We start from the raw sequence: 26,490 nt of genomic DNA on the forward strand, positions 1-26,490 counted from the left end.
TTATTGGGAATTGGAGCTGCCAATAGATCAGCAGTTAACCAGCAGCTTGAGTTGAGTATGGACCTGACATATGGATAGACACATTGACATCTTATGCTAGTGTTCTGGCCCTCCCTGCCCTGACAGTGATAGAAGCATCCATCAATGCCCATCCTGACATCGGCATAAAGGATTGGTTGGAGAGATTGTAGATAAAGGCAGAGAGGCTATTATAATGCTTCTCACCTCCAGTTCCCCAGATGGAAGACAAGGAGGCCCTGGAACAAAGGAATGGCATTTGGGACAAAGTAATGTTGGCAAGTAAGAAATGCAGCAGTGGTCCAATCCACAGGAGATGCCAGGCAATTGCTCATGGCATGACATAGGGTCATGAGGAAGAGCTGAACACCTGAAAATCTTTCTTCTTCCCTCCCTTAGCATTCATGCTCCCACCTCATCTACATCCCACAAAGCTTCCATTTTCTCTAGGTATGAGATTTATTTCCCAGCTAGACTGAAAGCTGGAAGAAGATGGGGCACATGTCTGCTTCATCTTCTATTTCCCCTGCATGTAGGTGCAGCACCCAGTGCCTAGCTGTTTATCAATTATAGGTCTTGATGGTCATATCCCCAGCCTCCCGCCTCAGGAGTAGGCTTCACGTGTCTCCCTTTCAGAAACAAGGCCACTTAAGACTCCAAAAACCCTCCTTCCCTTGGGCTCCACACAATCAGCATACATCTTTCCTTATCTGCTGTGTGCTCTGAAAGTCGTGTCCACCTCCAAATGATACATCTTTAAAGTGAGTCACCCCTCCTCACAATCTACTCCAAAATTTCCAACAAGTTTTCTTCTTTTCATTCTTCCTCCCACCAGCCTATCCTATTCCCTTCTCTCCCCCGACAAAATCTAGCTCTTCTTTAAATACATTTAAACATTTTCGCTAGGACATTTCATCTATACAGGATATGCTATATTCTAACTATTTCTTAGTAAACATGGAAGAGAGTTTCTTCCTTTATTCAAGTGTGGAACCCTGCTCAATATCCTTTTGGCCTTCATATGCCTTCTTTCAAGGCCTTTCTGAAATTTTTTTCCATGCCTGAAAGCCAGTGGGGTTTTACACAGGGACTGCGATGGCTAAGTCCAAGGCAGAGTGGGATCATTGTCTATTAACCATTTGATAACTCAAGTTTATCCCTTGATGAATGAATAAGTTATCATTTGCTTATGGGTCCCATTCTTGAGTGGTCATGGAGAGCTCTGTAGCTCACCCTCTTTATACTCATAATTTGCACAAATTTCACCTAAAAGTATTTACTTAAGCACTTCAATTTGTCTCTACCTAAGACATTTAATTCAACAAATATTTATTAAGCTTCTCTATAAAAGGGACTCTGGCAACTTTCAGACCTGCACTGTAGCACCAGCTCTCTGCTGGCCCACCCCCTGCAGACTTTGGGCTTGCCTGCCCTCAAAATCATGTGAGTCAATTCCTTAAAATAAATATATTTTTATTTATTTATATATATGTTTGCACACACAGGCAAATCTTATTTTTTCTGTTTCTCTGGAGAATTCTGACTAATACACCCCCATTCACCATCCAGGCTTTTGAGGAGAAAGATACCAATCTTAGCAGCAGAGGACACTCTGGATAGAGCTAAGAGTCTGTTGCAGAGTCTGACAAAAGTTCCCTCTGGAGAAGGTATGGAAGGATAGCCTTGGGGGTTGATTTAGGACTGGGTAGATGACATGGAGGAAAAGAAATCCCTGGGGGAGCTAAGTGAGGGAAGTGGACACCTTATGATAATTTCTCAGAACAATCTAAGAAATCATGTAGGCCTCTGAGAAGGCATCAAGAATCAATGCAATTTGATTAATTGATTTAAAATATGTTGAACTTTTCAGCCTCCATTGTGTATTTTTGGTGCATTACTCTGTGCAACTATTTCATCCAAGACCAGAAGGGGCTGGAAGATTGCCTGCTCCGCGTTAAAACCCTCCTTATTGTATTGGTGCTGACATGACACAAGGATATGCAGTCTTTATCCAGTCCTTACTGCTCATGGAAAGTAGTGACGCCTCCCTTCACTCACAGAGCCCACACAGGTATGCCCTGGTTTATGTAATGAATGGGCTGCTACAAATAGGTGTGATGCATGCCTTTGTGAATCACTTTATATTCTGAAGACACATTAGAGGAGCTGGCTATTTCAAAGAAACTTCACAAGTGCCTCATTTCTTAATGCCACAAGCATTTCTGATTTAAAATCATAACCCCTTTCTAATGTATTAGCTTATGAAGTTCCATTTTTTGCCTAAGAGGTTTAATTAAAGCAAGATAAAACTATGCTTAATAATATTCAGTTGCCTGAAAAAGCTATTGCAGAAATGCCTAGTATATTACCAGAAAGTAGCTTAATGTCTCATATAAATGTCAGGTTGTCCAAATCAAACTGATAGGCAGCTTAATGAGGGATAAATGTCACAATTATCCATATTTCTCCACATTTTTTTTAGAAAAAAAAAACATTCACACAATGAAGGGAATCAGAATCTGTTTTTATATCCCTAGAGTTATAAACATTTGTATCAAAATATTTACAATTATAGTATATGAAATAATCTATTAATGAAGAAGCCCAATACAGTACTAGAACAATCCACCAAAGTAATGCAAATTACATGAGACATAAATGTCACAGAAAAAAAGTAAAAGATAAGGGAATACATAGTTTATTCCAGTCATAGTTCAACTTCTTAACAAAATGTGAGTATTTCCTTTGGATATGTCTGATATGTAAGTAAGTTTCTGCACTAAGACAGCCTTCTATAATCATGTGATAATGAAATCATAATGACAAAGTTCATCTTCCCACAGTTTTTGCTCGCCAATCTCTCTAACCTCAGCCCAAGTAATTTGGTGGCTTGCCCTCAACATTTCCTTAACCAGAATAAACATAGAGAAATAGAATTAGTAATAATCCTTTTACATAAATACCAGAAATCATGGCATAACAACTCCCCAAAAAGGAAAGGTATAAAAGAAATGGATGAGGAGAAAGCTAATAAAGAAAAGTAGGCAAGATGTCTCAGATTCTCACTGGGGTTGATCTTCTCAGGGCGATAAAGAAAACGTCTTCCCAAAAAACCCCTTTAGACAGAATCTGAGATGGCTTAAAATAGCTGCTCCAGGGCAAAGCAATGCCTGCTTAACCAGGAATAACATATTACTTCTAACTCCTATATAGAGGTGCTCCTGCGGCAGCAGACAGCTCGTCTACCATCTGACTAGATACCACAAGAGTTTTTGCTTTTTTATTTTAAAGAAAAGATCTACCCATCACCTATGTTTTTATTTATCTCATGGGATTTTCTTATTTTCCTGGGAATGCAGGCACTCTGTTCATATCATGGCTGAAATATGGTATGCTTAATACTTCACAATTATATAGCACCTTTCACCCAAGGGCCTGTTGTTTGGTTTTGGTTTACGTGTGTTTTAATCAGCTTCCAGAATTGCCATGCCTCACCTGTGAAGTGGGATAGGCAGGGTCCCCAAGAGGTGATCACTCCAGATGGTGTCTAAGCCAGAGCTACCACTGAGCCTAGGAGCCCTGATCCTCACTATTGATAATTAGACAAAACTTCCTCAAAAATGTTAGAGGAAGAGTAATAGGATTGTGCTACAAGGAGCCATGTCCATCTCTCTCCTGTTGTATACTTAAAAGAAACATTGACTGCATTGAGGGGAACCCTAAAAACATGACCCTAACATGGCACTGTTGCAAGACTGCCCCTTGGATCCCATAGTTTGTGTGGTACTTTCACCACCGAATGGTTCACTAGTGACTTTAGTGAAACTCCAGAAGAGCTGTCTTGGCTTTCAGCGAGAGGCCTAGCAAAGACCATGGCATGAGGTCTCCATGAGGGACAGCCATGCGTGAGGTCTGGACTGGCCCCAGGTTTTCCATTGTGAAAAGGTCTCCTTCTTGGTTTAGCTAACCCACCAGCCTGACCTTACAAACTCTCTCTCCTCCTCCCATTTTGTCACTGAATTCCACAGAGCTAAATATCTGTTCCAAAGAGGGACAATGGCTCGCAGGCCAAAGCCCCCCAGTAGGCACTTCAGACTGGAATGTGATGTTTTGCTTTGGGTCAGAAGGGCAGGATGGCTTCCGGGCTTAGCGTATTCAGCACAAAGACAGTATCTGCTCTTGCCAGAACTTGTACCGCTATTTTAACTCAGTGCAGTAGGTCTATGGACTTCAGTGCATGACCCAGAAGTGGGGCTGGTGGTGTGGCAGCTGATGGGGCCCCAGACAGTGTGTGTCACTGAGAACAGCTGGAGGCCAAGTCTGGTGGCTGCAGGGAGGCTCTCTGGCCCCCATCAAGGGAGCATCAGAGTACTAGCCAAGTACTTTCTCCCCCGGGCAGGGGCTTGGCAGTAAAAAGTCTCCTCAGTAATGGTTTGGGATTTGACCTCCCCCCTTTCCTTTCCCCTCCCCCCTCCCTATCTTGGTTTTTCCTGTACAGCAATCTCCACTTCCCTCCCAGATTCAACGGCTTCCTCCTCCCCACCCCCTAGATCCCCATGAATTCGTCCAGCCTTATTTCTTTCTCAGGACCAGATAGAGAATGCCGATGATGAAGCTGAAGCAGAAGCAGATCCAGGCCAGGATGTAGGAATAGCCGTGGTGACACTCTGACTCCGACTGGCTGAATGCACTGCAATTCGCATAACGATTAGTGTAGATGGACACCCCCACCAGAATGCACAGCCCTGCAGGGGAAAAGGAGATGTGTCGGTGTGTTTTCTTATATTAAAATTGAGAAAAAGTTTTTCTAATATTACAAAGATCCTATTTACCTCATTAGCAATAGGAAAATGAACTCTGGTTGTTTGTCCCTCAACAGTTCTGATGGCTGTCCCCTGGGCCAACATCGATGATATGTTGATAAATTAGAGGTGTCTGGGCTCTCATATCTGCACTGGTTTGTGTGGCCATAGTGTGATGTAAAACACAGAACCTCATGCCTACCACCCAGCTGTCCTGTCTGGCCCTCGTGGGTCTAGGAAAGCTATTCAGGGATGCAAAAGAGCATGTCCTTCCACCAAACCGAGTATATTGGGGAAGAACGACAATTGAATCAGAATCACAATAATTGTGCGCATTGTGGCAGTGGTTTCATCTTTCTGAGAACTCCTACCTTTCTGCCTTCTTCAGGTGTCTTGTACACACGTGCTGCTGACAGATATGTGCTGCCACTTGGTAGCTACCCAGGAGCACTGGTTTTGAACAATGAAGCAGATGAGGGTTCTTAACCCAAGCAGCAATTCAAAGTTCTCCAAGAAAGAACAAATAACCAGAGGAGAAAATTGCACAAGGAAGTTTCACTGAACCATGTGCTAATCTGTTCCAGTTGCCAGAAACACCTATGGTAAGATGGACTTAAAAGTGTAAACTGGAGTCTACCCATGAGATACTCACAGCACACCAGCTTGGTGGCCCCTGAGAGGAAGAACCGGTTTCCCTTCTCCATGGTGAAGAGCTGGAACACGAAGACCAGGAGGGAGATGACAGAGAAGATGATAGAGAGAATCATGAAGGCCTGCACTGTCTTCAGGGCATCTGTAGACACAGGGCGAGGAGAACAAGGGCATGAGGTCACTCCAGGGGCTGAACATTCCCTGACCACACCTACTGTCAGCACTGGGTCAATATCTTTATATATACCTTCACCGGCATATGACAGGCTGTCAGTGCAGCTGTTGTTGGTACAGTTTTTCCAAAGACCTACTGATGCAAGTCCTGTATTGGAAACCATCCAGACCTGAAACCAGAAGGAAAGAAAATGTTGATTGAAAGCTGGCCCTCTGATTTAAAAAGAAAATAACAAATCAGCTTGCATCGGGATCAAATTTTAATAAAGACATTCTATTTAGCCATAACTATGGCTATGCAGCTTATCTGTGGGTGGAAATAAGGTCCGATTAAAACTGAAGTTCACAAAGTTGCCGAGAGAAAAGAGACAGAAGAATGTGAAACCCAGAAAGAAATCACCTAGCCCTCTTTGGGCTCCACATTCTTCATGACTTAAAAAAAAATGGAAGTAACTCAACCACAGTGGTTTAAAATTCCAAGGTTCTGAAAAACAGAAGTCCAGGATGAGGAAACTGGCTTAGGTATGTGCAATTCATATACTCTAACAAGATTGTTTCCTTTAAGTCCCTGGTTAACCAGGAAAAAAAGTGAAATGTCCAACTGGAAACAATTAAGAAACATAAGACCTACCGGGAAAATAACAATGAATCTAGTGGTTAATAAGCCACTTTCATCTAAACAGAAGGATCAAACTTGACTGTCACAACATGCAAAGTAATTTGATAGTAAAATACTACAGCAAGTGCTTTCCTGTAGGGCCTACTAAAAGCTGAAGGGTGATCTGAATGGATTCCCCCAGACTGATCATGGTGCCGCCATCCCTTCCTGCCTGGCCCAAGAAAAGGAATTATCCTTCTGGAATAGAAAACAAGTGCAGGGTCCTGTCTACACACACACAAATGCACACACTGGAAAGGCAGGGCCGGGAACATGCAATCACCTACGCCAATCCCTGCTCTTCATTCAGTAAACAACTGTGTGCCTAGCCTTATATTAGGGGCTGGTAATTCACAGATACGCAGCACTTTGGTGCTCATTAATACACTTTGAAGAAGCTTATCAGATTTATCTGGATAGATATAGGAGTTGACATATAGAATGGCTAAATTACAAAATGAAGAGGTCACATGGGCGGGGGTTGTCTTATCACAGTCATTCTTAATTAGCCTTGCTTATGATCACACCCACTAATGTTTGCAAAGCTCTTCTATCTGAACTTTAAAACTCACTTGTACTTTAACTGTGATAGGGACCTAAACAGATTCTGAAACCATGGTTTGCCTGCCTAGTGATCGGTGGCCTTGGTTTTTAGGTCCAAGGAGCTGGCTTTTTTCTGAGAAAAGCACAAGTAAAAGCAAATTGGGCGCTATAAGCCACCACTAGAGGTCAGAGTAGCCCGGGGTTCAGAGAGAAAAGACACTACCTCCATTTTTTTGTTGTTTTGTCTGAGTTAGTTAATTCAGTGGCACTGGGTTAATCTTGCAAAACTCCACTTTCACATGCTACTCTTTGCTCAAAATTTGAATTCGTCAGTCTGGCATCCTCTTCTTCCCATCTATCCTTCTAATCAAGCTTCTCAGAAGGAGGGGAAGTTCGGCTCCAGCCACATAGGTGTGTGTCCTCCTTATCCTCTGACCAAAGCTTGTCCTTCCTACATGTGCTCCTTTGCTAGCGCTCCCTCCTGAATGCATCCCTATGATCCTTCCACCTTCCCTCTTTCACTAAGAGAAACCTCAGCCATCTACCAGTCCTCCAGGTTCACCTCAAGCTCCACTCACCCCTGCTGCTGGGAAGGCTCTTCTAGAGACCGAAGAAGCTGCACTAGATCCTCCAGCCCTTCACCACCTACAGCTCTGGCAGGACCACCCCTGTGGACATTCACTTTTATCCTCTTGTTATTAATTGTTTGAAGAGCAAGCGCGTGTTTATTTTGTTTTCCCACAACTGAGCTGTAAGTTCATGAAGGGCAAGGGCTGTGGTTTAAACTTCTTTTGTGCACTTGATGTAAATATTCGAATGATTTCTCAATGAATGAATGAACAAAAGAACATTACTCACATTGGCAATCGTGCTAACAAATAGCATAATAACAGTAGCGATGTGGACCACAAAGATACCAGCCAGCAATACCAACATCTTGCCTCTTTTTTTTTTTTTTGGTAACTCGTGAGCAAAGAGAGTTCTGAAAAGAAAAAGAAAGGGACAAAAACGGTTACTGTCAGATTCAATAAGACGACTCAGCTTTCCCACACGTGTGGGCTATCTGCTAACATGAGGAAGAGCTGCACTAAAAACCACCACAATCTAATCATAAATTCCTGAAAACACCCCTGTAACCTAGTTCTGATTTGCCTAAATGCCTGTTCATCCAGTTATACATACCTACATGGAAACAGAATTTGGTTTCTTCTTGGGTATTTACATACTCATTTCTCTAATACATTCTATTTCAAAAAAGGAACAAGAACATTTTATGATAACTGTTCATATTTTATTTTGTTTGTGTTTTAGAGGTTAAAAATAGGACTTTGATTTTCAAAGAAGTAGGCCTTTATAATTTCCAGGTCTCTGTGCAACAATGTCATACAAATGTCCATTTTCCACTAGGAGAATGTCCATGCTTTCATCAAATTGCTCACCCAGCACTTTTAATAGAAGTAAATACCTTCTGAAGAATAGCAGCTATTACTCAATGCCCATATACTGAATAGGCTACTAATTTGATCCCAGGCGAGATATAAAATGTGAGAGACACAATTCTATTATTATAATGCTGTTTGGTTTTCAGTAATTATAACAACCTAATTACAGTTTAATAGTCTGGTCACCCTCTGACTGAGCATTTCAGACTAGTATTACTACACCTGAGCCTTTGGGCTCTGTGTGCCTCATGGCAGGAAGCCTGCCATTGGTCTGGGCAGAGAGTCATATTTTCCACAGCTCAGTGTGATGGTTCTGGGGGCTTTAAAAGTAATGCAACTTGAGATACCACCAAATGTGCCTTCTCCTTGTACATGACATTTACCCAAATTCCAATCCTTCAGGACTTAATACAGAAGACAGGCAAATGCATAAATCACAGGGTGGGAGGATTGGGAACTAATATCGATTAAGAATGTGCACAGATAAACAAAAGCTTTCAGCCATAATAGCAGGAGAGAAGGGAGCTCATTGATCATAAAGCCTAGGAAATGAAGGAAGTGTGAAGGATACACATGGGGGAGGCTATTCTGATTTATGTCAGCTACAGAAGGAGAGCTTTGTCATGTCTAAGACTGTCACAAAGCAGTGCAGGCTGAGAGGGACATCAAAAGGAAAGGGCTTGAGGTTATTCACACCCTAGGCAGAATGGATGTGTGGATGCCCCAACCAAGGGAGGAGATGGCTAGGCGCATCCTGCAATTGTTCCACTGCCCTCTCTCACTCCACCTAATTTAATTGATGCTTTGAATGTGCTTGAGCCACTTTCATGCCGCATCAGGTATTTATTAGAGAGCACTGATATTATAATTCCAACACTTCACGTGTTTTTTATCTCCTCTCACTTTATCAGGCAACCGAAAATCTAGAATGATCTAATATACATCAGGGTGCCTTGCTCTCTGCAAGCAAGGAATGAGAGGCAGACACTGGCTTCCACCATTCTCCCTGACCCTTTCCAACAGCCCCTTCCCAATCTGGCCACTTCCTTCCAACCCAGGCTGTTTTTTAGGAATGTGTCCAATTTAACTGTGAATGCAAAAATCATGACGTTTATCCTGCCTCTTCAGGGGAGAGGTTGGAGCTTTCATGTCTGCTATTAATAATCTCCCCACACATTCAAATTCATTTTTGCTTTTCTCAGGTTCTAGCACACCTCCCCAATTTTCTGCTTGACTTAAATGCACAGTGAAAAGAGTTTTTTGAATCAGACAGAGGTTGAATTAGAATCATATCCAGTTATTTGACCGCTCATCTGTTTCCTCATTTAGAAAGTGGAAGTCGCAGTGTCAATTGCAAAGGGAAATGTGAGGAGAATTCAAATTGTTTATGTAAAACACCTAGTGTCTGGCACATGGCAGCTACTAATAATGGGGTTGCTTTAGCTGTGGTTATTATTATTACTATTATTCATAAGTGAAGCTGGGTAGCTGTTGCCAGCTCAACCCAGTTACCCAATCACTAGGCTGCCCCATGTTAAGTGCAAGTTATAAGATACCTGCTGTCTAGTTCACGAGGCAGGTGTATAAAATCCTTTCGGTCCTCAAAAATTGTCATTTGTCTAACCCTTGCCCCTTAAAGGGGAGGGAGACCTAAGAGCACACCCTCAGGAAAGACCAGGAGAAAGTTCACTTTCTCAGCCCAACTTCCTCATACCCCCCAACATTCACACCTCACCGGATCCTGATTTCCTTGCCCCCTATGGGGGAAAGGAACAGGCTGATTGCAGGGAATTACAAATATTACATAACGAATACTTATGTTTAATCCTCCCTGGGCTCTTCAAATGACTTTCTTGTCCCTGTTACTTCTAATTTACAAACATCCTCTTCTTAAAAGTGGGAAGGGCTGGAGGGGCCAATAACAGAATATAATCCACCAAGTGAGGCCACTTAAATGAGTCACAGAAAACATTCCCTCCCTGATAGGCTGTTGGGAATTCAGCAGCATTTTGTCTCCTTGGGTTGCTCTGTAACCCCTAAAGTCAAGTCTGATTTCCTCTGCCCAGCTCACGCTCTGTCTCAATGACCCCTCCCACGGCACCTCTACCTGGGCCCATGCATCACAGCCCTGGTGGTGTGTGCGAGTGCCTGGCCCCTGGATCCACCTGACCATATGCCCTGCCCATTGCAGGCTGGAAGAATGGATGTGAGAATCAAGCAAAAGAGTGACTCTCTTTCATCTTAGATTTTTGTGATTGTACCCTTCCTGTCTTTTCACCACGGAAAGAAGCAAAATGTCTTGAGTTAGCAAGTGGTCTTGTGCAAAAACACAGTTCTCTCTGCTTTTAGCTGCTGTATCCAGTCAGAAGGAAGGGCTGTTTAGCTTAAGCTACAACTTCTCCATCTTTTCACCGGCCCATTATTTGTCAGGTTTTACTAATATCATTCACTGTCAGTTTAGAGGGGCTTCCATTATTTTCAATGGCCTTCCCCCAACACAGGTGAAAACAGAATTAATTATCTTCTTGAGTTTCTGGGCTGAATCATCCCTAGTTACCCAGTCTTTACAGTGTGATAGATACCTCCTGCCCCCAGGGAAACCCTCAGTCTGGGAGGAGGCGATCATTGAGGTCTTTATGAAAAAGCCATTAGTGGTACCTAATGGGTAAATATCTGGGCATCTATCAAATAGCAAAGTAGAATAACAGAAGAACCCCTGTTCCTGAAACTTCTACCCACCCATTACTTGCAAGGTAGCTTGTGGGGAGATTCATTCCCTGCCCCATTGTGAATCTTGCTTCATACAAAGGCACTGAAAAAAATACCATTTATGAGAATTTATACCATTGGAAGTATTGGTGGCTACTGCTTATTTCTTAGCAGTGCGTTTCACTAAAACAATAGTAGACTTCTCCCTCAGCCCTCTCTAAAATGCTATGGGTGACACTCTCCAGTGGAAAGCATACCCCTAGTCCTAGTGAGGCAGCGCAAACCAAGATGCACACAATCACAGCATTGCAATTCTGAACACTTTGAAGCAAGACCCGCTTTTCGCAGAGCATTTGGTGCACTGGGCAGTTCCAAAGTTGTAGGGGAACGCTCATAACAGTGTTCATTTGTGGTGCTTAGACTCCCAGACCTAGGCCAGCAGAGCTTATCAATTCATTGCATTTTTAAAGAACAGGCCATCCACTGACTTCTATGTGGATACCAGGAACACATTTCTGTACCCACCACTGTGAGTGGAGGATGATCTCCTTCTTAAGCCTCACCTACCTAACAGACGTGGCACAGGGGCAGTTAGGGGCTGGGTGGGAAACTGAGGAAGGTATAGGAGCCATGTATGTTGACTCTGGAGAGAAGTATTGTGAAGAGAAATGGGGATCAGCACCTCAGAGCCACACACGGGTCTCTGATATCCCTTTTCTGTTCTTCTTTCTGCCCTAATGGACAGGCTTGCAGTTCCCTCCCTCCAACCACCATCTTTCGTTTCTGACCACTGTTCCTCCTTTTCTTTCTGCATTGCCCAGACCACACTACAGCAGAGGTGTCTTCGTGCTCCTAGCTCTAATGCAAACCTCATGAACACCGACCATTCAGTATTCAGATAAAGTTCTCAGCCAACAGAATAGCTAATATAGCTATAGTTAGTAGAAATAACCCTGAGGGAGTTTGAGACCATCCTGGCTAACATGGTGAAACCTAGTATCTACTAAAACTACAAGAAACTAGCCGGGCGTGGTGGCGCACACCTGTAGTCCCAGCTACTGGGGAGGCTGAGGCAGGAGAATCGCTTGAACCAGGGAGGCAGAGGTTGCAAGGAGCCGAGATCGCTCCATTGCACTCCAGCCTGGGCAACAGAGCAAGACTCTGTCTCAAAATAAAATAAATTAAATTAAATGGAACCCTGAGGATTAAAATTGCTCGTGACTATAGCTCTAAAGGACTAACTAATATGAGACATGAGGGAAGGGAAAGAGGGATAACCAAACCTCTCAAGTTATCTCCATCCATTTAAATCTTTATTGGCTTCTTGCCTCCCTCTTACACACACACACACAGACACACACACACACACAAATTAAAGAATCAAAGGAACACAGCTCTGAGACTGCCATACTTTGCCTTGTTGCCTTTGTTCAGGCAGCCTAACACTTTTAGGGTTCTCTGACCAGTGAGAAATTACTCAGGCCCCCATGGGAGCTTTTCCTTTTCTAGTGGGTAACTAAATCTGCAGAGACTTTGAGAATAATTGACTTCTAAGGAACAGAGGGAAGTTTAGAGGTGCATAATTTGGCTCCGTGATTGCTAAGCTAGGAGTCAGATAACTTCTTCCTGTCCAGAAGTCTGTGTGTCTATTGAACTGCCATGGGGCCTGGAGGCAGCAGCAATTCTTTAAGAGTGGCCTAAAACACAATAACTGGGAGCAATACAATAGAATAGAGCAACCAAAAACCCACTTCTCCAGTGAAGGAAGTGGTCAAAATCCTGGGGCTTGAGTCACTGAAGAATTAGCCTTAGCCGAGGGGTGGGAGGGGAGCATGCTCAGAAATCAGGGGCTAAAGACGATGCAAACACTGGGGTAGGCCCTCAGGGCTCAAATTTCCATGACTCATTTGAGAGTGGGTGAGATTCTCCCAGAATGAAAGGCATCATGGAGACCTTCTCTACAAAAGAGCACGAGAGAGCTTTCTGAGAAGCAGGGGATGGATTTGGCTGGCATTTCCCTGGCAGCTTAAGAAAGACCAGGATTTTTCTGGGGAGAAGAGAGCAGTAATGACCACTGCCAAATGTCCTATCTTCCCTTCCCCTCATTCCACTTTTGTTGCCCAAAACCTCACAGTCCTACCCTGAGTTTCTACCTCCATTACTTGTCTCACATCCTTCCTTATGTTCCATTCCCATTGCCATTGTCCAGTTCAGGTCCTAGCCTGACCATGGCATCAGCCTCACCCATGACCCTGTCTCTGAACGCCTCCCCTCTAACATATCTTCTACCCTGCTACTGGGTTATCTGACCATGGCACTCCCCTGCTCAAGAACCTCCAAACCCCTACCGCTAACCACCACCAATCACCAGGAAAGAGGCTCCAAGCACCTCAAGCCAGCCCTTGCAATCCCAGGACTTGGATTTCCAAAAATAAAAGCCCTGCTTTTGTATTCTTCTTTCAGTGACAGTCTATCAAATTCTTTTCAACCAAGCTAAAATCCTACTTCTTCCAAAAAGCCTTCCCAGATCCATAGGTTAGGAGCAGTTTTCTTTTCTCTCTTCTTCTATTGCCCTCGCATAGCTTTTTATTAAAACCACTAATGACAGCCCTAAGATTTTAAGTCCCTGAAGGGAGAGTCTTGCCTATGACAGGTACCAAATAAATATCTGTTCAATGAACAAATAAATGAATTAAGGATGGCCATATTTTCTTCTCCATGGAAAAATAATCAATGTCAAAAATGACTGAACACAGAATTATAGAGGGAAAATATTTCCTTTTTTTAACATACATAGACTTGAGTCCTTTATTATTTTTCAGAAATTGTTTAATACTTTACTACAACTATGTATTGAGCATCTTATTGTATGCAAACTTTGTTATATATTTCTATATAAATACCTATGTAAATATGTGACTGTTTCCTGAGTGCATTTGAATATACAAGGGTATATATGTGTGTGTTGCCTTTTGTTCAAGAGGAAATAAGTGAATGCAAAGAAAATGTCTTAAATTTCTAAACACTAGTTTGTCTGCAGATTTAACTTTTCTCTCTACTTCTTTGAATTATAGAATGTCAGGACTGAGAGGGAGGTCTTTAAAATTCCTTTTCAATTCAAGAAAGTCATCTACAAATCTGACCAAAGAACTATCTAAATCATGCTTAACCTCCTCCAGTCATGGAGAGCTCACTACCTACCAGGATCCCCTCCCTGATTAGAAAGATTTTTCTGACAATATGTCCGAGTGTGCTCTTGGCAATGACCACCATGACTTTCAATTCTGCCGGTGAGATTACCCGACTAGACTAATTCTTCCTCTTTCTAGCATGGTTGTCTTCACAGCAGAACTACCAGGTTATCAGAAGATTCACCAGAGGCCCTCATCTGAGATCTCAAAATCTCAGTCAAGTCATAACAGAGTCCTGAGATTACTGCTAGACACTCCCTGTCTTTTTGTTGGCCAATGTTTTTCTGACAGTGAAATTCTGATCTCTTTCTGGATAACTGTAAACTTTGGAGAAAGCTTTCTCACGGCATCTGACCAAAGACGTGGTGCTTCCTCCAAAGCACGAGGAGAGAGAGAGGCGTAGCCACTTCTGGTCAACTGACCCCCATGAGTCAGACGACCCCACACCATCTTCCTCAGCGTGACACCTAAACTCCGCAGCTGCCTCTCCTTCCTAAGGACACCGCTCAGGGTGGCACGAAAGCCTTTCTGTCCTCTGCGCAAGTCGGGAGCATTTTGCTTTTCTTGGTTTGGTTTTGATGTGTTTGTTTCCCATGAAGGATCATTTGGTTGGCAAAATGGATGCGCATGTAACACAAAAGCAGAAAAGGAAGCACTCCCTTCTGGGGGCAGCCAGAGAGGATGTGTCTGGAGGAGGAAAAGACTGGGATTAAAGGCAGGCTGAGTGGATGAGACCTTGGATGAGCCTCTCTGGCCATTGTTATTGTTGTTTTATATCAAGTGTACTTTTCCATTCTGAATATTGTTTTTATGCAGGGGTGGGAAAGCAGGGTATTAATTTCTCTGTGGGAAACATGGGGAGAAAAAGGATTCTCAAGGGCCATTTCCTCCGGCCTCTGCATAGCCTATGTTTGGTGTGGAAGGAAGGAACCTCAGGTAGGACTTGATGTTGGAAAATACAGGGAAGTTTTTACGACCAGGAGAAACATCGTCAATCAAGCAGCAAAAGTAATAGGGATCTACATGCTGCAGGGAAAACAATGATCTTTTTCATCTCCCAAATGCAGGCGATTATAAATGGGGGTTATTATACAGCAAGTCGTGTTGGTCTGGTGCTGTGTAGACTAGCACAGAGTCTCACATAGTTAGGGGTGAGGAACCAAGGTGTGGGTTGGGAGTGGGGCAAGCACACTGTATGAGAGAGAGAGAACCTATTGGAGAACCAGATTCTTGTAATAAATCTGCCTCTGACCAACTTCTGACTTTGGAAAAATCACATAACCTCTCTGGTCAGTGGCTCCCACAGGCACAGAGTTCAAAGTAGCACAGAGCAGGGCTTCTCAGCTCCAATCCTGGCTCCACCACCTCTGAACTGTGACCTGTAGACCTCACAGGATCAGCATGAGGGCTGAAGGCCTGTGCCAGGCACAGAGCGGGGGCCACACAGTTCCTGGTTGGTTGGTCTCTTCCTCTGTGTAAAATGAGGGGCTCGGGCCAGGGAAATGGGCTTTATGCTTCTCTGGCAGAGCCTGAGGGCTAACAATTATGCTAAAAGCAAACAAGCGGCATGAATATTGTTTTTGCAAATGCTCCCGAGGAGAATAACCTCTCTCTCTTATTTCCGCTTGTCCTCCTTTGTGTCCAGGGGAGGGGTGGATCTGGGCAACATCTGCAAAGACTGAGGCCAGATCTGGGCTGTGAAGTTGGGGCCCAGCCCACTCCCCCAGACTGCAGCTGGTCAAGGGATCGGGCGATGTTCCCTGGGCGAGGACGGAAGCGTGAGTTGCCTTCTGCTTTTGACAAAGGAGTGTTCTGGCTGCCAGAATGTCTTTAAGGGAGAGGTTGCCAAGATAATAACTAGGGGTTTGGGAAGAAAACCTAGGTGTGGCCCGGCCCCAGCGGCGCTTGGGTGGGACCAACAGTAGATGGCGGCAACTTGCTTCAACCAGCAAAGCTGCAGCCTCCTGGAAGGCGGCGGCAATCTGGGAGGGGAGGCCCCTCACCTAGAGACACCCCAGACCCATCAGGTGGGCTCAGGGCTTCATTTCAATTCGTTCCTTAGAGGTTGAGAGGCATTGAGGTCATTCAGTCCAACCCCTTGATAAGAAGGAAATGCACGTCCCCAAAGGAGAAATGGAATCGAATCAGAACTGAAGCCATTTCGCACCTTCCAGGCAGGGCTCTTCCACCTGGCATGATTTTCTCTCCTGTCTCTTGCCTTAGGGTTTGGTGGAAGTTCTAGAACTTCTACCAGATCTACTGTTCTCTCTTTTCCTCCTACCCTCTCTGAGTTAATCAGAAAGTCAGCATATACCCCTTAAAACTGTGCCAATTGTAAAAACACAAGGTCTTCAGAGGCCACTGCTTCTCTCTGTCGTTTTGCTGAGAAGGCCCACCCGGCAGAGCCAGCCTGCCTGGCCACCACAGGCCCGAACCAGATCCCCCTGCAAACTCCGAGCAACCTTCTAACCCTCAGCACAGGAGTCCCCACCCCACCCAGACATGGAGTCTACCTTTCAGTAAAGGGAAGCTCCAGGTCTCAGCTTCAGAACTTTCTCTGAGATCAATGTGAACACACTGGCTTGGCCCAGACTAGTTGTTTCAGGGTTGCAAACCTCTCTCCAACTCCCCTTCTCCAGCGTCCTGGGGAATTGTCTTTGATTCTTTGAAACGAGAAGTCTAAGGATCAAGGACCCCGTTTTGCTCTCAGCTCTGATGTGACCTGGAAGAGGAGAAACATTGAAGAGGTTCCAGCCTGGTGGGCACACGTAATGGAAACTAAAATGATACCAAAGAGGTGTCAACTATCCTGAAAAAACAAGAGGTAGCCAATGCGACTGAAGATTCTTCACAGGGGACAAAGAATCGAATTTTGACCGAAGGAGTGTCCTGAAACATCGAGGGTGGGTGGGCCCCAAATAAGAGCGGAAGGATGGGAGGGGAAACATCCTCATCACTTCTCCCTTGCTCTTTTGCTCCCTTTCTGTCTTTCTCTATCCACTTAGCTTTTTCTCCCACTTCTAGGTCTTTCTGCCTGCCTCCTCCCTCAACACACAGGCCTGGGAAACAGCGTACCACTTGCTCTCCCTCCCTCCCTCCTGTCCTAGTTGCGCCTTCCCCTTCCTCCTCTCAAATTGTTCCTCATTGGCTCCTGTCCACACCTGTACACCACACCCTCATGCTGCAGGGTCTCCCTCCTCGAGAAGAGGGTGGAGTTTCTTTCCCAGGGCCAGCTCAGTTTCTCCCTGAGCCTGATTCTGTTCCTGGCGAATGCTTTGCTGTTGTCAATGTCTTCGCAGACTCAGCCTGCCCTCCTCATCTGAGCTGCCACCCTTTACGTTTAATTACTCAAACCTCTTTCTTTTATTCCTAGTGCCAAGTGAATGCTCATGGCTGAGAGTAAGTCCGGGGACACCACGCCTAAAGAATCTGTGAGTGGATGGGGCAGAGGAGGCTCCGTGGGTCCTCAAGGCACCTAGGAGACGAGAATCCTCTGCAAAATGCCCATTTCAATGCCACGCGTTGCCCTGTTTCACTTTTCTATCAATTTTTACGGATTAAACTAGCTGCTAGCGTCAGCCCACGGGATTTCTCAAAATAGAAATGGTAGGATCTTAATTTTTTTGTTTTTCGTTTTTATTTTTGGTGTTTTTGTTTGTTTGTTTGTTTTGTTTTTGCTTTTTTGAGACAGGGTCTTGTTTCATCATCCAGGCTGGAGTGCAATGGTACAATCATAGCTGACTACAGCCTCAAAGCCCTGGGCTGAATCAATTCTCCTGCCTCAGCTTCCCAAGTAGCTGGGACTACAGGCATGCACCACCACGCCCTGCTTTTTAAAATTCTTCTTTTAGAGACAGGGTCTCACTATGTTGCCCAGACTGGTCTCAAACTCCTGGATTCAAGTGATCCTCCCACCTCAGTCTCCCAAGTAGCTAGGATTACCATGCCTGGCTGAATCTTAGAATCTCAGAGCCATAAGGGGTCTGAAAGAACCACCAAGTTCAACTTCCGAAAGCAAGAAGACAAGTGCCTCTCCTGTGGTTACATGGCAGAGTCAAGATAACACCACTGCCCCTCTGTCTTCCTAGTCAGCTGTCTTACGTCTGCTCCAGGATTCTTGCCACGGTTTCAACCTGTGCGGAAAGGGCTCTCTGGTTTAACTGCCCGGTTTGAAGAAACAATTCATGAAACAGGCTCAGCAAATAGAAAAACTGTCACAGCCACATAAGACCAAGGGCACCAACAGCAGAGGAGTCCGTTGCAGTTCCAGGGAAACGCCATCTCCACAACACAAAAGAAAACCTTGACCCAAACATTTTGTTAAAAAGGAAGAGACAGAAGCAGCAATCAGGTGTTTGTGCTTTCATCTTTCTGCTTCAGTATCAGTGAATCTCCCAGGTAAATTGAAGGAAATGGTTTTACCCAGGCAGGACACCAGGGACTGAAGTGTTGCAAAGAGTAGTCTCAGGACGTGTGTATGTCAGGGCTGGGTGCTGAAGATTCAAGTAAACCCCTAACTGGAACCATATTTGGGCTTCCTTGATTACTGAATAGCAAGTGAGTCCAGAAATTCAAGATCACCTGGGCAGATCTGGGAAGAGTATTAGAAAAGGGAAGCTTATGGTGAGAAAATTCCCGTTCTACACTGGTTAGGGGTTAAGAGCTCTTTTCAAGGGGTTGATACCCAGATTGCTGGCCAGCAATTACAAGGAGGCTACATTTGATGGGCAGCCTGTTCCCATAATTACTATGATGGGTGGTGACAATGTATAGGTGTGGGCTACGTGAACTATGGACCAAGTTATGGGACAATCCCCAAAAGGCCTAGCTAGAAGCCTGTGTCCTGGTATTGGATTGATCTAACCATGACCTAGTAGGTAGCAACACTGGGTGTGTCCCTCCGAGTATGTACATCTGAGAGTCCCAAATAGGCCTGAGCTTTTGTGTTAGGCAGCTATGTACATACATGTGGGAGGTTAAAGAAGGAACCATATTCATGCATTTAGAAAATTAAATACCTCCAAATCAAAAACCCCGTGAGTATGATTGACTATGTGCATAATTCCAAACTTCAGAAATGCTCCCTGCCCTTCTGAGCCTTAGGCAAAAAAAAGAAAAAAAAAGAAGAAGAAGAAAAGATAATGCAATGTAGATCCATCAAGTTGTATTCATTAAATATTAAATAGGCGTTAAGTGTTTAGAGGATAAGAATCATTGGGTGGAGCAACAACAAAACCAGAATAGATATTTTCTGAGTTGTTTCAGGCCAGCAGAATCAGGAAGTTATAAGGAAGCTGATTTTGCTTGATTTAAGGAACTTTAATAAAATTAGAGCTGGCCTGCTAAGGGGATTGAATGTGGAGGTACACACTGAGGTTCTGAGCTCCCTGCATCTGGAAATTTTAAGATCTGTAGGATGGCCATCTGTTCAAGATGGTGTAAAAATTAGATTTCTGCATACAGTAGGAGAATGAATGAGATCCAAGATCCCTCCCAAATTTAGAATTCTGTGACCGAAATGAAGGATGAAATGGAACTGACTTGCCTCCTGCCCTTTCCTGTGTCTGCGTTTCAGTTATGTGCCCCACCAGGCTCCATAGAGTCTACAGAAAAGCAGTCTTGCCTCATCCACAAGTTTTCCCCGGTCTTCAACGTGTCTCTCTCCAGTAGTCCCTGTGGGTCTGGCACTACCTGAAATCCCTAGAGCCTCCCAGAGCAAGCCAAGAGGGTCTGCATTCCCGGGCAGGGGTCTCCATGAAACCCACTGACAAGGCTGGGAACTTGATGGGCCTAATCTGGTCTCTGGAGGAAGCAGGAAGGGCTGAGGAAGGCGCAGTAAGTCCTTTCCACAATCCACAGAAGGGATGTCTTTCCTTTCCCCAGCGGTCTGCCCAGCAGTCCTGGGAGAGAGCCACATTCTAAGGATGTGATCTGCTCTGAGTTGGTTCTTGATGGCCTTTTGCCAATTCCCAAGACAGTTTAGTACCCACAAACAATGTAAATGTGGGGGGCCCTCTGACCAGGGCGCCAGACAGGATGTCCTGCAGCCCCCGCCCCCGCCCCATTCTTCGGAGTCTGGATGGAATTGGATCTGCCCCTGAGGGTGGGAGGTGGCGGTGGGGGGGGGGGGGGGCAGGTAAATAACCCTCACATTTCAGTATTGTCAAAGCTGAAATCCAGAAAAACTCTCACAGCTAAGAGACTCTTTCACTACTTCTTGGAGGAAGAGCAGAGAGCAGGAATCAGAACGGCATTTTTCTAAACTGTCTTCAAACTCCAGGTAGTAACATGTAGCATATTTTCTCCTATATAAAGCTACAGTATCATGTGAAACGTTACCACAAATAATGTAATTCATGATGGTTTACACTCCCAACATTGTCAGGGCTTTCCGTGTGCTGACTGGTTATTTTAACCTGCACAGAACTAAGAGATTTGTATAATTTTCACAGGATATTAACACTATCGATTTAATAATGGCTTCTCTAATCCACATCCATGTAATGTGGAAATAATAAACATTTGAAGCAAATGTAGGAGTTCCCTTCATGTTGAAAAGTTGCCCTGATTCCTACTCAATCATCCCCCTTCAGGCAGTTTTACAAGGAGCATTGCCTGCTCGACACAGGGCTGATTACATTGAAATCTTCTCTCCCAGCGTACTGCCTTTCTAAAGGAAAAGCCTAACTTTGTCAGACAAGCTGAATCCTGTCATTCTCATCTTGTTTACTTGGGGAAAAAATATACCAGTGTCTATGTTGAAATGGGCCACGCCTCGATAGACACTCACCCAAAATGCTAACCGAAAAAAAAAAAAAAAGAAAAAAAAGAAAAAGCACCCTTCTTCATTCCTCCAGATTTCATGATTAGCATGAGTGTTTGCATTTATACAATCACATTTCAGGAACGAGGGAAAAGATAAGCATTTCAAAACAATCACTGCCTTCCATGCAGAGACATTCCACATCCACTTTCTTTTAAAAGTTCTTTTATCGTTTCTGGTATGCCATCTTTTCCCTCGGCACTGAAAGGCAGCTCTTTCTGGGGTGAAAGCACAAAGCCACTCAACAATTTTTAACAGGCACAGATGAAGTTCTCCTGCCCCACCCTCTTCTCCAAACCCAGCTTCCCTTTTGCCTCCCCCCGCCCTCCACATCTGGCCAAGAGAAGGCATCTGGAATCCTCATCAGCTCCTGCTTCGACCAAACGAACCCCTCCCACGTTTCATTTGAAACACCATTTGCCTCCCTCTCTTTCTCTCTCTAACAGTTTTCCTTTTTCTTTCTTTCTTTTTTTTTTTTTTTTTTTTTTTGAGACGGAGTCTCACTCAGCTGCCCAGGCTGGAGTGCAGTGACGCAATCTCGGCTCACTGCAACCACCATCTCCCGGATTCAAGCAATTCTCCCGTCTCAGCCTACCAAGTAGCTGGAATTACAGGCACCTGCCATCATGCCTGGCTAATTTTTGTATTTTAGTAGAGACAAGGTTTCACCATGTTGGCCAGGTTTGTCTTGAACTCCTGACCTCAGGTTATCCGCCCGCCTCAGCCTCCCAAAGTGCTAGGATTACAGGCATGAGCCACCATGCCCAGCCAACAGTTTTCTTTAAACAAACCAATCCCCCTCTTCCCATCCTGTGAGGAGGAAAAAAATACTTAAATTTAAACAGAAGTGAATAGAGAAGCAAACAGGCAGGAAAAGCAATGTCAAAAATAAACTGAAAACCAGTTATCTATCCACCACCACCCAAAAAATCCCAACCAACAACCAGCGAGCAGAGAAACAATTGAAGTCCTGAAGCAATGGGAATCAAAACGGAGGAGGTGACAAACTTCTGGCCAATTCCCGATGTCATTCCAAGGTGTGTGGTGTTACCTCCATAAACAGTATCCTATCCCAGTTTGTTTCAAAGTCCCTGCTCCCTCCACATCCTAGAACGAGAACCCGGTCACTGCCAGGCACGATTTTAGCTCCATCCCACTGATTTCCCCAGACTCCGTCCTCAAAATATGCTTTTCTGAACTTTCTGGAAAAAGTTGTCTCTGTATCCACTTTGAGCCAAAAGTTTCAAGGACTTGGTTCTTAGAGGATCGTACGAAAATAGCGAAGGAAAAAAGAAAAAGCAAAGCTTAGATGAGGTCAGAAGAAGCAGAGCCGTGGAAACGAAGGAGAAGTTTTGCTGAGAGTCCCCACAGCGTTGGGAGCTGTCCTACCTGAAGGGTCCCAGCGACAGAGGCGCTCTGAGTGGCAGGTGCTGGCAGCAGCCCTGGTCCGCTCTTCTGGAAGTATGCGACCGCACTGAGAGGAAGGACCTGCCTCCCGAGGTTATAAGTTTCCTCTGCTGGTGTCCTGGGGTGTGTAATGGGCGGTTTCTTTTCACCGTGTTTTAAAGGAGTTTCTATGAATCAGTCTGGCTTTAAAAAAAAAAAAAAAGATTTGTTGGTAAGCTACGCCCTGCTAAGCTGGCAGTCAGTCAAGAGTGGCTGGGAGTGAGCCATCAATTCAAAGAACCCTGTTGTAGGCTCTCTCTGACTCAGACACACAGACCACAGTGGAAAAAAGGAGGGACATTGCTTCAAATGAGTAATAGGATCACACAAATAGATCTGTTTACTGAAGCCCATTCCTCCTCACCAAAAAGGAGACTTGGTTACCATGGACATAAGGCAAAACACAAGGTTTCAGCCTGGCAGGGGGAGGAAAGGGGCCAGTGTCCTGCTGACTGAAGTCCTAGGTCATCATCAAGCGAGATTCCCAGTCTTCCTCCCCCATTAAATGCATCAGCTGCTGCTCACTGTCAGGAATTATCAGATTCCTTTTTTTATTTACTTCCCTGCCTGACCCTGGTGCACTGTCCTGTGGGTGGCCGTACAGGGAGGCCCTGAAGGCGAAGGGGACACACCAGGAGCCCTTGCAGCCCTGCCTCTGAGTGATGGAGCACTGAATGAACAGCAGAGAATTCCTGGTCTTTCATTATGCTCTGCTAGTGCCCGTGTGGACTCTCCACATTCCAGGAGGAAGTCCTCTAGTTAAGAACTTTGCTCTCTGTAATAATCAGCTGGACCTTGTTCCACAATTGACTTTCTTGAACTTAGCCAGTAGCATAATCATCCCGACAACCTCCCTGTACCACTCCTCTCTCTATCTCAACACTGGAGCTGGGAGAGGCCTATGAAGTCATCTCATCCCACAGCCCAGGTAGTCCACTGGAGAGAGTAAAAGCCCAGATGCCTGAGTTCAAACCCAGCTCTCCACAAATTTGCTGCGTGACTTTAGGCAAACCACTTAACTTCTCCATGCCTATTTTCTCATGCATAAAATGGAGATGGCAGGTACATAACTCATAGAGCTATGATGAGAAATACACATATAGGGCTTACGGCAGTGTACATAGTGAGTGCTCAACAAATCTTAGCTACAAGGATTATTTTACTGAAGAAGCAGCTCAGGCCCAGAGAGGTGAAGTGACTTATTCAAGGAGATACAGTACGTTACCAGTAGTAGCTTGGATCTAAGTCAACACATCCAAGCAATTCTATTTCTGTTATTCTCTGCTGCACCCTGACAACCTATTTCAATTCAAAATATGCGTGTGTAGTATTTATTTATTCATTCCGCCAATACAGGCTGCACGTCAGTCTTCACTGGGACTGATTCAGAGCACTGAGTCACAGAAGTGAACGACATCCCTGCCTCTTGGAACTTATATTCCCTAAAAAGATAGAAAACAGACTGGTGGTGGCTATTCACCAAAATGTTGATCAAATTTGGTGATAAAATTATGGGGGCAGTTTAGTTTGTTCTGGTCACAATTCTGTATTTTCCAAATCCTCTGCAGTGAACCTACATTACTTTCTTTAGGATGTTGGCATGTGGATGGATGGATTTTAGGAAAAAATATTTTAACATGGGAATGTAGAGAATATTTTCTAAGGTGGATGATAAGGAAAACGTACACACACACACACACACACACACACACACAATGATTTGATGATGCTGCATCTTCACAAGTCCCTGAGAACTGAATTCTATCTCTGTAAAAGTAAGAAGATCTGGATTTTCTCACTGAAAACTGATGATGTGATAAAAGACTGCATGTTTCTCATAGAGTTCCTCACCTCTCCCCTCTCTCATTGCTCATTTGATAATAAAAATGCCTGTCTGAGAGGGGCCACTCCCAGCAGCGGGTTGAGAGTCCCTGTGACCTCTGAGCATCCCAACCCTCAGGGAGGGGAGGGTGTCTGCAGGTGAGGCCTGGGAATCCCCAGGCATGTGCTGGCACTCCAGATGGGCCAGTCTCCCCTGCTGGAATCGGCCTCTCTCCCTGGCTTTTTGCTACTCTCAGGGTTGCCTTTCACCCCTGATGCCCTCTGCCAGTTTTAAAGTCTCTCTTCCCTCAGCTGCCTGGAAAGGAGAACTGGACTCCAGAGGAAGTGTTCTCAGATGCTGAGGAGTATGTGGTCTGATTGCATTTCTTAAAGAGAAACCTGGAGCCCAGGAATAGCAGAGGGGAGGCATTCTCCCTCCCACCTCCTTCTCGGGCTTAACAAGGGGAAAAATCAGGAACTTTTCTTAAAGTACTTGAGTAGAGGAATCCTTCAGTCTATCTGGATTTCCATGGATTTCAAAAAGAGAGATGCTGGACTCAGGGAGGGGCTTTCAAAACAGGACTCACAAAGCAGGAGGCCCGGTTTCCACTCCTACTACCTGGCAGTGGCTGTGAGCGAGGCATCTGCCTGCCTCCATTTCACCTTAAAGTGAGTAGAAAGCATCACCTTCCAAATGGGTCTGATAAATCTCACCTTCCTGTGTGCTTTTGGAGATGTCTAGGTTTGGAGAGAAAATATTAAATACATTGAGCTGTGAAAACACACACATGCACACATGCAAAAACACATGCACGCACACACACATGCACATATGCACACACACAGAGTGGTGCCATAGAAAGCCAAATTGTGTCAATATTTTTAAAAGACAAATGCAAGTCCAGGATTTCTAAAGACTTATAATTAACCCTTGAAATATCACTGAGCTTATTTTATAAAACAAAGTTATCCAGTCTGGGAAGGAAATTTGATCTGTTCTAGCGGAAGTTCTAGCTTATTGTGCCTCTGGATGTGATTAACTTGTTAAGCCTGAGTGTTCCTGTGGCCATGAGCAGACAATTTTTAGACTACAGACAGTAAACGGTTCAGGGCCTAAAACCACATGGGGCTGGAGATACAGCTCCCCTGGCGTTTATATGGTCTTTCCAAACAATGTCAAGTAATCTGCCTTTCTGCTCCCATTTCCCCCATTTGGAAGGTAAATTAGACACATTCATTTTCCGCATGGGCAAATAACCAGGCAAAGTTTCATTTGACCTCACTCAATAAAGCCATATATTCTTGGGGGAACGTCCCTCTCACCCAGTGCAAATGTTACTACAGCAAAGGGATATTTTCCCCTTTTTCTGAAGCAACAAGAATCAACTTCTGGCACGTTGCCATTTGGGGCAGATTTTCAAGTTTGAACCGGTGTATAAACATTTTAATGAATGCATGAAACGAAGGCTTTTAATGACTGATACAAGAAGTCTCCTAAGGCAGGTCTGGCCCCTACAGCCCACAGAAAAGAAAACTAATAAGAGCTTGAACTTGTTTTTGTTCAAACTCAGTTAACCAAAAAGAATCCTAAACTATGCAACATGTTCCCCAAAGCTATTATATGAACAGGGATGTCAATATTAATATTAGCACACACTGCTCGGAAGGTAAATAGAATGGGGGAAAAAGTTAAAAAGTTACACAGTATCTTCCCAAGTCAAAGGAATGTTTGTTCCCCCCATTCCTCTTTGAAATTTGAGAATTTACCAGAAACGTTGTATTCCTTCCCTTTCTTTTCTTTCTTTCTCCAACACTCCTCTCTTTATTTCTCTCTCAGGCTTTCTTCTGGCTTTCTTTACGGTTTTTGGGGGGTTTTTTTGTTGTTGTTTTTTGGGTTTTTTGTTTGTTTGTTTTTGTTTGTTTTTTTGAGACAGGGTCTCACTTTGTCACCCAGGCTGGAGTGCAGTGGCGCGAGCTCGACTCACTGCAATCTCTGCCTCCTGGACTCAAGCGGTCCTCCCACCTCAGCCTCCTGAGTAGCTAGCACTACAGGCATGTGCCACCACACCTGGCTAATTTTTTGTTTTGCTTTGTTTTTGAGACAGAGTCTCACTCTGTCTCCCAGGCTGGTATGCAGTGGCACAATCTTGGCTCACTGAAGCCTCTGCCTCCAGGGTTCCAGCAATTCTCCCACCTCAACCACCAGAGTAGC

General features: G+C 44.6%; 1 protein-coding gene across 1 annotated transcript; it reads right to left on the minus strand.

Moving 5' to 3' along the window:
* Positions 1-2,521: 2,521 nt before the first annotated feature.
* On the minus strand, positions 2,522-22,605 carry EMP1 (epithelial membrane protein 1). The gene is made up of 5 exons (XM_003265526.4): positions 22,401-22,605; positions 7,705-7,828; positions 5,719-5,815; positions 5,473-5,613; positions 2,522-4,763 (listed from the first exon to the last, which is right to left on the minus strand). Exons 2-5 carry the CDS (start codon positions 7,780-7,782, stop codon positions 4,591-4,593), a joined length of 489 nt encoding a protein of 162 aa, XP_003265574.1. The 5' UTR covers positions 7,783-7,828; positions 22,401-22,605; the 3' UTR covers positions 2,522-4,590.
* Between the last annotated feature and the right edge of the window lie 3,885 nt (positions 22,606-26,490).

The sequence above is a fragment of the Nomascus leucogenys genome, chromosome 23, assembly GCF_006542625.1.
Source record: "Nomascus leucogenys isolate Asia chromosome 23, Asia_NLE_v1, whole genome shotgun sequence".
In the NCBI taxonomy this organism is placed as follows: domain Eukaryota; kingdom Metazoa; phylum Chordata; class Mammalia; order Primates; family Hylobatidae; genus Nomascus; species Nomascus leucogenys.

What these genes read in the sequence shown, in the direction of transcription:
- EMP1 (XM_003265526.4), bottom strand. Translation starts at nt 7,782, where the DNA reads ATGTTGGTATTGCTGGCTGGTATCTTTGTGGTCCACATCGCTACTGTT. An exon ending in CCTGTCATATGCCGGTGAAG is followed by an intron (nt 5,614 to 5,718) that starts GTATATATAAAG and finishes CTGTGTCTACAG; the next exon opens with ATGCCCTGAAGACAGTGCAG. An exon ending in GGCCACCAAGCTGGTGTGCT is followed by an intron (nt 4,764 to 5,472) that starts GTGAGTATCTCA and finishes TTTCCCCTGCAG; the next exon opens with GGCTGTGCATTCTGGTGGGG.